Below are 13,904 nucleotides of genomic sequence, written 5' to 3' on the forward strand. Positions count from 1 at the left end.
GTGCTAGCAGATTCACTGGTGACAGACACAGATTGGAAAACACGGCATTTCCTTGGGTTGCCCACAGAGAGGCGAGAGGGCTCCTTAAATGGAACTAATCAGGCAGAGCCATCCATGGCTGTTACTGCAAGTGGCCAGGCATGCAGCGGGGAGGCTGAACTTGCACACATAACCCACCCATCCTCTAATCACACATTTAAAACTGACTATTTTCTTTTATGTTAAACTAATCATATACACTCATATTTTTTTAATCTTTATGGGCACTTTATTCAGATGCCTGGCGATCTGAGAAGACAGCAGGTTATGTGCCCTAACAGATCATCTTACATCCCATTTTAAACAGACCCTTTTTTTTAATCCAGGGCCTACAGGCTTCAGTTAACTTTGAGTCAGTCAGGTGACCATAGGGAAATGATTTCATTCTATGGTGGCTTTGCTTTCAGGGCCCAGGCTCCATGAGGGGGGATCTTCCCAAGAGTCTCTGCAAACCCAGACCCTGTGAAACATGTTTGGAAAATATGGCCCAGGCTTTGATAGATCAGCAACTGTGAAAGTCAAGAAAGGAATAATAAACTGAAGTAAGACAAGGGGAATTTTTATTATGTTTAATGACAGATCTTCCCAAAAGGAGTCCAAACCCCAATATGCCACAAAATTATTCATGTTATTATATACTCCAAAAGCAAAAGGTCTCAGCTCCAACCCTGGCCCAATATGATTCCTCAAAACTAAAATAATTCCTGGAGAAAGGTAAAATCGGAATAATTTAAACAATAGAGTTAACAGATCAGAAAATGAGAAAAGGGCAGATTGAGTTGTGAAAAAGAACAACAAAAAGACTTTAAATAAGGGTGGGCATTTAAGATCTTATTCATAAATCGAATTAAGAAGTTATACTAAAAACACGAACATGAATGTCACAGAGTGTATCTGAGCCATAAAGCCACACGCGCCACCAACTGATCAGAATGGCCTCCTCTGACTGCTCACAGCCTCCTTTGTACAGAGTGGCCCTTTTCCGAGAATTGTAGCTCAGTCTTAATGTGATGCAGTATTTTTTATTTCCGATGACAACTTAGACACCAAAATAAACTGACAACTATAATTTCAGATGCTCTGAGAATGTATAAGGAGGTGAAATCTAAGCCTGCTGTCTGTTCTCCAAAGGCGCAGTGTTTATTGTAATATATACCTTTGTTTGGCTGAGATTCTGAGAAGAGGATAAATGAGTCTTGTTTTATTGTTTTTGTTTTCGGAGGGTTTTTTCCTCCTTTAATTCTGAATTTCCTTTTCCTAACTTACCTAATAAGCCAATTTCTGTGGTCATAATGAGAAAAGAGGCCTTGACCCTCCATCGTACCTTCCAAAACCCCCACGGGTGCAGGGCGCGGGGAGGAAAGTGCTCAGGTCATAGTTCGGAGGAAGACAAGGGTTTCCGTTTCCAGGTCCTCTCTTTGCTGGGTCTGTGCTCATGGAGACAGATGTGCTGCTAGCTCCGCTTCATCCCGTTCCATCCTCTCTGCGCTCCCTCAAACTGAGTGAGCACCCTTCTAACTAACTTTAAATTCAGTTTTGGCAGTCATATTTACAAAGCCTATTTGCTAAAAGTAGATCTTTCAGAGAAATATGGAGGAAGCTATTGCTCCTCATGTAAATTTATAAAGAACTGCTGAACAGGAGGAGGGATAGTGACAGAAGAATGAGTTTAAACTATAGTCCAAAGAAATTAGCCTCTTCCTACAAATGTATCATAGAAATTGAACCTTTTTTTTTAAAAGACTGACTTATTTATTTATTTATTTTTAGAGAGTTGGAAGGGAGGAAAGAAGAGAGGAAGAAAAACATTAATATGTGGTTGCCTGTCACACACCCCCTCATGCCAGGGACTTGGCCCCAAACCCAGGCATGTGCCCTGACTGGGAATCAAACCAGCAACCCTTTGGTTTGCAGGCTGGTGCTCAGTCCACTGAGCCATCCCAGTCAGGTCAAAATTGAACCTTTAGAGCAAGATTTGAATTCTCCAGATGCAAGCCTCCCTCTTCCTGTATTTTCAGTGGACTTCACGTACATAAAGCCTAACATTAAAAAACAAATAAACATTTAAAAAAACAGATTTACCAAAAAGAAAAAATCAGGTTGGCAGTCTTTTCCTAGAGAATTTATCAGGTTATTCCACTAAATAGCAGCTTCCTCTAGCTGATGTAAAATGTAAATTGATTTGGAAAGAGAGAGGGGGTGGAACTGAGGAGGAAGGAGGGAGGGAAGGAGAGAAAAAAAGGACTTTTCAAGGATACTCCATGCCCCAAATGAGGAATACCTGAAAAGGCATCTTGACATTTTCAGTCAAATTCTAAGAAGCACTTTCCAAGCACCTACCATTCAACTATTGTTATTTTTTATTTCAAGCTCCAAACAAACACACAAACAAACTAAAACACAAATTTTCCAGCTCCACAAGAAAATATGAGCTCCAAACAATGAACACTTTAATCAACAACTCTTACCTGGGTACAAAAGATTGAGCACAGGGTTTGATTTAAAGTGGATTAGACACTGGCAACTCCACACACAAAACAAAAATTGTTGTTCATTTCCCTAAGGATGTGTCAGTTGCAAGTTCTTCGTGATACTCTTCCAGCTTTCTTTTGGTGTCCCCTGCAGGTGGGACTGAGAAAAAGAACACACAATCAACACAGTCAAGGAGAAGACGATCTCACTCTATCCTAATCTTGGCATGCCTCTTCCTTGGGATCACCTGGTGTCTGAGCCCCTTGTCCTATGTTCCCAATGCAGAATGAGGCAATATTAGTTAGCATGACAAAGCAGCTGTGTGGTCTTGGGCAAGCTACCTGACCTCTCTGTACAATGTGAGGGTGATACTCAGCAGAGTACCCACCTCTGGAGAGTGCTATTGTGAGGAGTTAGTGTGGTCCTTGGTACACTGTATACGAGCAGGAACTGCTACGTGTCACTGAGCTAAACTGTTAAACATGCCCCCCATCAATTCCATTCTGTGGAACAATCATTTTTGAGCATGGACAGTGTGGGACTGGGGGTGTTCCAAGTCCCCATCCTCAAGGCACTGGCAGCCTACTGCAGAGATTCTCAATCTTAAATACGTATCAGAATCCCCTGAAGAACAGTTTTAACAATACTGGGAACAGTGCAGAGATTCCAATTGAACTGGTCTGAAAGTGGAGCCCAGGCATCAGTATTTTTCAGAGGCCTCCCCACTTCCCCATGATTCTAATGCTCAGAGAGGACTGCTGACTCAGGGATCTGCCTTGTGGTTTGGGTGCACAGCCACTGCCTGCCGGGTCTGTGGGACTCCTGGGATGAAGGGTGGTGAGTCACTATCCACTGAGTCAATCCCCACAAGCCACCAAATGAAAATCCCTCAGAACCTGGTGACCAAATCAAAGAGTGAGAGTCCCTAAAGTTGGAGTTTAGAGTCCATAGCCTGGCTTGCTTTTTGCTTTGGTTGTAATGGAGGTGAAGGAGCCTCTGTGGGAGGAAGTAACATAGCTCCTGCATGCCCGCAGACAGGTGAGGCTGGAGGCCGTGCTAGCTACTATCTTAGGAGCTGGAGGCCCAGTGAGCTCTGACAGAATCAGAAACTAGCCCTTCAGTTAATTTTTGCCCTGTTTTTTTTCTTGGTTTACTTCTTTTTGGCTATTCTTTAATTTTAGAAAAGTTTTTTGCTATAATAATTCTTGTCTGTGCCTGCATTCCTTGTTCCCCCTTTGGCTCAGAGCATTACAAGTGGACTAGCTCCCCCTGAAGGCCAGCCATGGTGGTGGAAACTGGGACCACAGGACACTCAGTGGGGCCAGAGTTGGTGCCATTTGGTCAGTCTCCCCTCTGTTTAGAGACTCCCCTTCCAGTCCTCCATGCCCTTCTTGGGAGAGTTTTCATAAGGAAAACGAATTGCAGTACAAGGCTGAAGGAAATAAGTACTAAGTGGAGGCCTGAGGAGGAGCAAAAGACAGAGGCCCTGGCTCTGCTTGAGGGACCAGGGGGTTTCACAGAGGTGGACCTTACAAGCCCATCCTCCAAAGTGGAACCTCAGCAAGTACACCCTGGACCTGGGCAATCAGCTCACACACTTGGTAAGAACCATGACACAAAGATATTCATGCCTTCTAAGAGAACTAGGAATAATTAGTGTATGTGTGTGTTTATGTGATTTTTTGTGATAAAATTTGCATAACATAAAGACCACCATTTTAACCATTTTTTAAAATTTATTTATTTATTTATTTTTAGAGGGGAAGGGAAAAAGAGAGGAAGAGAAACATCAATGTATGGTTGCTTCTCGTGCATCCCCTGCTGGGAAATGGCCTGCAACCCAGGCGTGTGCCCTGACTGGGAATCGAACCTCGATTGTCTGGTTCGCAGGCCCACGCTCAATCCACTGAGCTACTCCAGCCAGGGCCATTTTAACTATTTTAAAATATACAAGGGATAATCCGCTTTTTTTAATCCTCACCCAAGAATATCTTTATTGATTTTAGAGAGAGAGCAAGGGAGAGAGAGAGAAACATGTATAGGAGAGAGAAATATCAATCAGTTGCCTCCTATACACACCCCAACCAGGTATTGAACCGACAGCTCAGGTATGTGCCCTGACCAGAATCAAACCTGCAACCTTTTGGTGTACAGCACGATGCTCCAACCAACTGAGCCACCCAGTCAGGGCAAGGACCCAAAATACCACCTCCCAAACCATCCAGAATAAGGAGAAATACATTCCAACCCCTCTACTCATTTTCTCTACGCATTCCCTAGTCAGACAATTTTGGACTTATTATTTTTGGCTCAAGAATCCCTGGCCTTTTTGTGGTAAGATTCTACTTTTTCAATTCCCCCAAATCTTGAGATCACTAGGAAACCAGGAGAGGGAGAGCTAATCAAGAGTGAAACAGCGAAAGGGGAGAAGGGAAGGAAAGGGCGAGAACTGGCGCTGCCCTCCAATCCTGGGGTGACTTGTGCCAGGAGGTAGGACGTGAGCAAGACAAAAGAAAGAAAGGAAGGGAGGGAGGGAGGGAGGGAAGGAAGGAAGGAAGGAAGGAAGGAAGGAAGGAAGGAAGGAAGGAAGAAAAGATAGTGTTCTTGACCCCAAAAGTAAATTTGAGGTGGGCAATGATTAAACCTATTGGTATCTTGAGTCAGTTTGTTAAACTGAGCATACCACCTCCGGTATTCTGCGATCCGGACAGAACATTCCATTCTAGAGATGAGAACACAGAGGCTATTCTCGGGTGGGAGGGTCAGGACATTAGGACATACAGAACATTCAGGGCAGCACTGTTTTTTAAAAATGGTGCTGCAAGCAGGGGGGCTTCACCGAGAAAAGCAGGGAAGGAGGCGTGCAGTGGAAACCCACTGGGCCTTGTGCGGGACGCTGCTCTCTGGGGCTGTCTTCCTGCCTCACGGCCCGATTGCCGGGCGCTGCCCTGCTTTAGCCGCGTCACCTTGCTTGTTGGGCCTTCTCTGAACTCACTGTGGTGTTGGCCACTTTCTAATAAATACCCTATTTGCTTGAGACAGCCAGAGTTTTTTACAACCAGGACGACCTTCCTCGGGCAGCGCTCGAGCACCCTGCCTCACCAGGTGTCCATGACCCGGGAAGTGGGCATAGAGACCACTGGATGGGCCCTTGTGTTGTATTGGAAACCTATTTTCTAAGAATTTACTTTTTTTCCCCTCACTTTATCCCCTTACATCAGTGTCCCCATATTAGCTGGTTCAGGGCTTTCTGTAACTCAGTGTCACCTGTGTTGAATTTCAGCGCAATTTGGCATTGGGTAATTATGTGGGCCGTGTTCCCTAAGTGGTAATTATGTGAGTTATGTTCTGTATAACTACCTAATAAATGCCTAGATGACTGTTCTGGCAACTAGAGACGAAGTGGCCCAGAATCCATTCTCTAATCTACCAAGTAGAACGTTCTAAGGTAAGAGCCTGCAGAACTGGCAACTACTGAGCTGTCCTCCACACTCCTCTGTGCTGAAGGCGGGGAGTCCTGGGCAGTCCTGGGGCCTGCAAATCAGATTTTCAGGAGCCTGACCCTAAGTAAAAACATAGCATATTATCCCACACTCCTTTATTGTTTAAAAAGACTCATAATTATCTAGAAATTGCTAGAATGAGGGACTTTACAACACGGCACCAAAGGATCCTTGTGAGAGAGAGTCCCGGAAATGCCCACAAACTCTCCCGGGGTCCAGTGGGCTCTGCTCTTTCTCCCCAGGGTTCTCCTATCACACAGCCTAGGTTTGGAGAAGCGACAGAATGTAATGGTTAAAGGTGTGGTCACTGAAGTCAGATACTCAGGTTCCTATTTCAGTTGTGCCATTTGCTAGTCATGGCACCTTGAGCAAGGTGCCTGTATGTTCTGTGCCTCAGTTTCCCTATCCATAAAATGCAAGTAATGATAGTAACTGCTTCAGAGGATTGCGAGAATTAAACATGAACATATTTAATATATGTGAAGCATTTGGACCAGTTCCTGGCACTCAGGAAGCACTTGATAATGAAGAGCTATTAGCTATTATTATTTTGGGCCTGGGCTAGGAATGGAAAAGAATACCTGAGAAATGATGACATCTTACTATGTGGCCAATTACTTGCCTCATACCTGAATTCAGGGTTGCCTCATTACCTCGTTCAGCATTCACTCATAGAAAATATTTACTGAGCGCCAACCACAGTGGAGAGTCATCTGATACAAAGACAGCAACAGGTGGGGCGTGGGAGTTTGGTTCTTGTTGAGAACACAGGCCTAGCACGTGTGGTTGAATTCACCTGAGTTAAATGAGATTCCATTGTAGTGCGCTGAATGCCGGCTATAAAATAGTGAGCAGGAGAGGCAGGTTTCACTCAAGAAGAAGGGGCAGACTTTCAAGCAAGCAGGCCATATAAACATATACAACAAACTATGTCATACCTTATGAAAATGCAGGGCGCTAAGAAAAAGGTATGCCTCAGAAGAGGAGGAAGTGTCACAGAAATTCATGAGACTCAAAGAATGAACAGAAGTGACCCAAGCAGGAGCAGGAGGAGTATTTCAGACAGAGAGAGCAACGTGCACAAAGGCATCACAGCCGGAAAGACTTGTGTTCAAGGAGCTGAAAAGAGGGGCCATTGGATAAGGAGAGAGACGGAGACACAGGGGAGGCAAGAGAGCTGGCAGACCCACATACGTTCTGTCATCGCCACTCTGAAGGAGGAATGTGGTTCTTAGGTCTCGTTCGCATCTGTCCAGCACGTTTTCTAAGTACCTCATACTGACAGCACGTAACAAATCATTTTAGCAAATCACGATAAGAAGCACTTAAGCTGCTTACTTATATAAGACATCAGCTTAAAAATATCTCTGTGCACGAACTGGGTAGTTCTTCAGAGGGTAGTTCGGTCTTTCAAGGGTGTGATTTACTTCAGAGATAAAATCCTCCTATAATAAAAACAAATGCAGCAATTGCATTACTCATAATATAATAAGGATCAATGACAGCACAGTGTGTAGTTTTGCATTTAAGAGGGGTATGAATGCCCTATACTCTGTATATGTGGAGTTCACATACATGTGTGAACATAGGTACTCTTTCCTTCTCTCTCTCTTCCTTCTTCTCCTTCCTTCCTTCCTTTGTTCTCTCCCTTCCTTTCTTTTTACATTTTAAAGGGATTTCCTTACTTGGAAAGACCATGACTTTTCAGAGAGGAAGTAAAGTAATCCAGTACCCCCATGGTAGAGTAATCATTACTCATTTTAAGTTTCACCCTAAAGATTTAGGATACACCAGCATTTTTAAATATGTCAATACAACCAATTCAACTACATGGTATGATGAAATCCAACCACTGTGGGCACTGTTAACCTTCCATTTGAATTCTTTTGAAATGATGACAGGTCACGTAGCTAATGATTGTCCATCTGCAGTAGACAAAGTACTGGCTGTATCTACCTATGAATCAGAAACACTCCCCACAGCCCCATAAAAGATGAAAAGCTAAAACACCTTATTAACTTTGAGAAAAGAGTGAAGATAGGGAATGTATTAAATGGGGTCACTTTAATCAAGCTGCTAAAATTGTTAACATTATCAAGATTCAGGCATGAGAAGAAAAAAAAATTTTGTTCTAACTATCCTAAGTTAACCTAGTTCTAACTTAAATTATTTTTTAACTTTCCAGTCCTGCATCAATGCCTGGGTATGCGTCTGGACCTCCAGACAACCTGAAGGACTCATACATCCACCTGACAGCTAGGTCACTGGACGTGACCAGACCGCCTGGTGCCCATCTTCCAACCACTTGGCATCCGTCATTCATCCTGATTGGCTGTCACCTGACAATCATTGTGGACAGATCCTATGGCTAAGAAGGTAGGACTGATAATTCTTAAGAACGTACCTTTTACTGTAAGAATTTTTTAACTTTTCTCTCTTCTTCAAAACACCAGGGTTTTGCCTGGCTATTTCTGGTTTGAAAACTCTAGGACCCTTGAACAAATCTATGATTTATTTCTAGGAAAACCACCAGACTCTTTTTGAATTTGTTCAACAGCATTTAGGAAAACTTTCTTCCTTGCTGTGGGCCTTACACAGACCACGCACACTTCTCTGGGTTTGCCCCTGGACCAGAATTTCTATGCCTGATGGAAGGGAATGTGCTTTGGGTCAGTTCCACTGTCTTCTCTAAGTCCTTTGAAAGGACCCTCCTCCCTCCTGCTGCAGGACCTCCTCTTGATGCGTGCTGTGCTCCCAATCAGCTGCTACTCACGTTCAGTTCCAAGCTCCACGGTCTCTCCCCAGGGGAGCCGCTCTGACTTCCCAACCAAGTGAAATCCCCTTTCCTGCACTCCCAGGATACCATATACTCTCCTTGGAAAGGGTCACAATTTTACATTTATTTTTGCAGTTCCTTGATTAATGTCTGTCTTCCCCAATGAACTGTAAGTCCCAGTTCCCATGTTATTCTGCCAGCAAAGATCTAGTTTGACAAGAAGCCCTGACCTCGTTTAGGTGCTGCCAAGCTCCGTGGGATGTCAGAAGGTTGCATACCCTTTCATGGATCTTCTTCCATGTGGATTGAGAACCAGGGTGGAACCTGCTCAACAGATTAAACAGGGTGATTATGCCCCTATTGAAAAGGATAGTTAGAGTATATAACAATAGGGGTTGACATTTATAGCTTAATAGTAAGAAAACAGAAGCAACCTATAAAATAATACTCATCGTACAGTTCCAACACCTGTATAAAACCTGTGTATAGGAAACTCACTAGGAATATAAGCAACCAAGATGTTAATAATGATTTGTGTTTGGGTGTGTGGCTGTGAGTGACTTTCTTCTTTGTACTTAACTATGTATTTTAGATATTTTCCTAAAGAACAAATCCTGCTTTTCCATTAAGTATTTAATCCAAAAATTTAACATAAACATCAATCCTGTTGTTTTCCACCATGAGGATTTTATTCCGTATCTCATTTACTTGAGGCCAACCAGACCCAACCTTAACCACAGGTCTTAGCATCATCTTCCAGTTCCACGACCATGATGCACTCACTCCTCCCAGAGGCACCTGCCCACACCGCTCCCTCTGCCTGGAGTGCTGCCACCCCAACCCTGTCCCCACTCGTGTTAACTCCTACCCACCCTCCAGAGCTCAGTTCACGTATTCATTTCTTGCAAAAGTCCTTCCTGATCTGTTTCATGCAGAGGAAGTCAGCATCCCTATTTTACTCATTTGGAGTCCATTTACACCGTATGCAGTGCACCTCCCCTAGCAGACATACTGTCATTATTCGATTGGTGTCTCTTTCTACTCCTAGGCTGAAATTGGGACTGCAACTCTTGGGTTAATAGTTCATCCAAAGGCCCCATGAGTATTGAATACCACAGTAGGTATATTTAATAAATATTTCTTGAGTGATTGAATTCATCCATTCATTGGTTGAATTCATGTATTCATTTTCAGGAAGGAGTGGGTACCAACTCCTAAATTCTGAGGCAGAATTAGCAATTTGATTATTAAAATCTTGTTTCACTTCCGCCAAGATGGAGGCATAGGTGGAAACAGTGTGCCTTCTCCCACAACCAAGTTTGAATACAACAAAGGTTTGGAGAACAAATACACAGCCAAAGAACAGAAAATTGAATTATACGGAAGTCCGACAACAATGAACCATTCAACTGGGACAGTAAGAGGGGCGGAGCCAGCAGTGGAGCAGGGCCAGGCAGGAAAGATCCCCCGACCTAGGCGCACAGGCAGCCCAGACCCAGTCAGGGTATGGGGCAGACTGACTATGGTCGCACATTCGCGCACAGTGAGACGGACCGTGGAGGCCCCAGCGGACGAACCCAGTGGTGGAAGGCTGACAGCAGAGGCACATTCGCATACAGGGAGATGAACCACTTGGGCCCCAGTGGTGGTGGCAGCGGCCAGAGGTGGCAGACTGGACGCCATAGTCCCTCTTTGACCCCGCCCCCACATACAGCGTCACAACCCAGCGACTTAGTTGCCCTTCAGCACTGGTGAGGGCCAGGGCGGCAGGCGGCAGACGGGACGCCAGAGTCCCTCTTTGACCCCGCACCCACATACAGCGTCACAACCCAGCGACTTAGTTGCCCTGCAATACCAGTGAGAGCCATTGTCCCTCTTTGACCCCGGCCCCACATACAACGTCACAACCCAGCGACTGAGTTGCCCTGTTCTAGTGAACACTTTAGGGCTCTGATCCTGCTATGGAACAGGCAAGAACAACCCGAAAGATGGCACAAGAAGAACTCAAAGTCCCAGAGCCAATAACTCTAAGCGACCGAGAAATTGCCAGCCTCTCAGAAGCACAATTCAGGACACTATTTATCAGGATGCTCACAGAACTGGTTGATTATAGTCACAAATTAGAGGAACAAAGTTACAAATTAGAGGAACGTGTGAGGGCTGGACTGATTGAAATGAAGGGAGATGCACAGGAAACCAATAGTGATGGAAAGGAAACTGGGACTCAAATCAATGGAATGGACCAGAAGGAAGAACGAAACATCCCACCAGAAAGGAATGAAGAAATGAGAATTCAAAAAAATGAGGAGAGGCTTAGGAACCTCCAGGACATCTTTAAACGTTCCAACATCCGGATTATAGGGGTACCAGAAGGGGGAAAGAAACAGCCACGAGTGGAAAACTTATTTGAACAAATAATAAAGGAGAACTTCCCCAGTCTGGCAAAGGAAATAGACTTCCAGGAAATCCAGGAAGCTCAGAGAGTGCCAAAGAAGTTGGACCCAAGAAGGAACACACCAAGGCACATCATAATTACATTAGCCAAGACCAAAATGAAGGAGAGAATCCTAGAAGCAGCAAGGGATAAGGGGACAGTCACCTACAAAGGAGTACCCATCAGACTGTCAGCGGATTTCTCAAAAGAGACCTTACAGGCAAGAAGGGGCTGGAAAGAAGTATTCCAAGTCATGAAATCCAAAGACCTACAGCCAAGATTGCTTTATCCAGCAAAACTTTCATTTAGAATGGAAGGACAGATAAAGTGCTTCTCAGATAAGGTCAAGTTCAAGGAGTTCATCATCACCAAGCCCTTATTATATGAAATGCTAAAGGGACTTATATAAGAAAAAGAAGATGAAAAATATGAACAGTGAAAGGACAGCAAACACACAGTTATTAACAACCACACCTAAAACAAAAGCAAACCAAGAGGACAGCTAGATCAGGAGTGGAACCATAGAAATGAAGAACACATGGAGGGTTAGAAACAGGGGAGTGGGAGGAGGAGAAGGGGGGAGAAGGCACAGAAAATAGCATAGATGGTAGGTAGAAAATAGGTAGTGGGGAGGGTGAGAATAGTGGGGGAAATATAGAATCCAAAGAACTTGAGACACGTGGTTATAAACTAAGGGGGGGAGAATGGTGGGGGAGGGAGGGTGTGGGTGGAGGGGATTGAAGGGGGGGGAATAGAACGACTGTAATGGTATAATCAATAAAATATATTAAAAAAAATAAAAATAAAAATAAAAATCTTGTTTCCTCAAAATGCCTGAAGAATAGTAGCAATTTGGATAAAATTGTTCTCTTTAATTAGCATACAATAAACATTAGAAAGGATATGGACATTTGGGAATCAATCGGGAATTAATATGGCCACCATATTACTGAGCTTCTGGGCAGTTGCCCCTCTACTTAGTTTGGGACAAACATCTGGGCAGCTCATCCTGGTTCTCTCTATAATGAGCACATTCAGCTTGTTTCCAGGTTGACAAGACCAAGAGTATCACTGTATTTAAACAAATCCACAACCAACTCAGAAAAACAACTCAGCAAATGAAAGCACCATCTGAAACACTATCCATGTTTAAGAAAAGGCCAGGCGTATTATTTCTATACTTCTCTAAGAATTTTTAAGAGGAAGGAATAAAAATATATTGAAGCTACAAATAAAGCTAGCATCTAAAAAGACCCACTAACTGAACACCATAAATGTATTTTCCATAGCTGTTGAGTAACCAGTACCAAAACAATTCCTACAATTTGTTACCATTATCATTATATACAATCAATATTACATTTGAAGATCTCTGAGGAGGAGTCAACAGACAGGATCAGTGCTGTGCCTTTACTATAGCTTTCTCCTTGTGCTGTAGAGGAGTGAGGATGTGTGCTAAGGGGATATGACCCTATCCAGATGACAGACCGTGATCAGGCTCAAGAGTTTGTTCTTCCATCCTTTGGGACTACCGTTTTTCAACTCACTAGTTAAAGGGGGTTTCTTCTTCCTCCACTAAACCCTTGGGCTGAGTCTCACTCCAAAATTTGTCTCCCAACTCATCCCTACCACCTTATCCCTTACTGATTTCAGTATTAAGTTAGCAGAAACAAAAAAGTTATTTCTCAGCACTCTTGTGATCTGGGCACAGGGAGACTGGTCCCAATCATGCTGATGTGGAAAGAACAGTGAATGAGGTTGAGGCAAAGTACTAGTAGCACATAGTATTCCAGAGGCTGCCTCTGTGATCCTGCTAAAGTCAACAAGGAAGGGACTCATCCCAAAGGATATAAAGGATACCCTTCATCCAAAACAGACATCTTACTTCTAGTCAAGGTGGAGGCATAAGTAAACATAGCTTGCCTCCTCACATAACCACATCAAAATTACAACTGAACTGCAGAACCATCACTCAGAACCATCATAAATTGAGTTGAATGGAAGTCCAATAACTACTGAATTAAAGAAACCACATCCATCCAGACTGGTAGGAGCATCCATCCAGACTGGTAGGAGCATCCATCCACACTAGTCGGAGGGGCAGAGATGCAGAACAGGCTGGGTCCACATCCATGTGAGGAGGAAAAAAATTCAGGAAGGATCTCTCGAGAGTGAGGAGTCCCAGCCCAAACCAGGTCCCCCAGCCCAGGGTTCCAGTGCCAGGAAGATAAGTCCCCATAATTTCTGGCTGTGAAAACGAGTGGGGATTAAGTTGGTGGAAGAAACTTCTGGAGTACCAAGCAGTTCCTCTTAAATAATTCACACACGGCCTTACTGATACTCCCTCAGAGCTCCAGCACTGGAGTAGCAGCTTGAAAGGCACCAGTGGCATAAGGATAGGAAGTGAAGTGTCTGGAACCAAGGCAAGAGCTGGGGGGGCAGCTTTCTCCCAGACTGAAAGGCAGGCAGAGGCCACTGTTCCTTTTCTGAACCCTCCCCCACACAGAGCCACAGAGCTGGCAGGCAAGTGCCATATCTGAGATTTCATTGACCCTGTTTCCCCTGCCCCGGAGATCCCCTGAGGCTCTATCCCACCTATCTTATGGCCCATCCAAGCTGTTAACAGTCACTTTTCCATACAAATGGCTGTTCTTGGCTCAAGCTACACAACTTTCTAAAT

At 44.2% G+C, this 13,904-nt stretch overlaps 1 protein-coding gene across 7 annotated transcripts in view; it reads right to left on the reverse strand.

The window, feature by feature from the left end:
• Positions 1-257: 257 nt before the first annotated feature.
• SPATA6L (spermatogenesis associated 6 like) overlaps positions 258-13,904 on the reverse strand; it is a 63,920-nt gene continuing 50,273 nt past the window's right edge. For 6 of the 7 annotated variants that reach the window (XM_037061764.1, XM_037061765.1, XM_037061762.1 and 3 more), the window contains 3 exons: positions 9,021-9,114; positions 7,353-7,459; positions 2,468-2,670 (listed from right to left, as the gene is read on the reverse strand). In XM_037061764.1, coding sequence (XP_036917659.1) covers positions 7,370-7,459; positions 9,021-9,114 — 184 coding nt within the window. In that variant the 3' untranslated portion in view covers positions 2,468-2,670; positions 7,353-7,369. Of the gene's footprint in view, positions 549-2,467; positions 2,671-7,352; positions 7,460-9,020; positions 9,115-13,904 lie in introns of those variants that run through there. The other variant, XR_005068741.1, reaches the window with a different exon arrangement.

This window comes from Sturnira hondurensis, unplaced genomic scaffold (genome assembly GCF_014824575.4).
Source record: "Sturnira hondurensis isolate 20B ecotype Veracruz unplaced genomic scaffold, ASM1482457v3 Scaffold0013515, whole genome shotgun sequence".
Lineage (NCBI taxonomy): Eukaryota > Metazoa > Chordata > Mammalia > Chiroptera > Phyllostomidae > Sturnira > Sturnira hondurensis.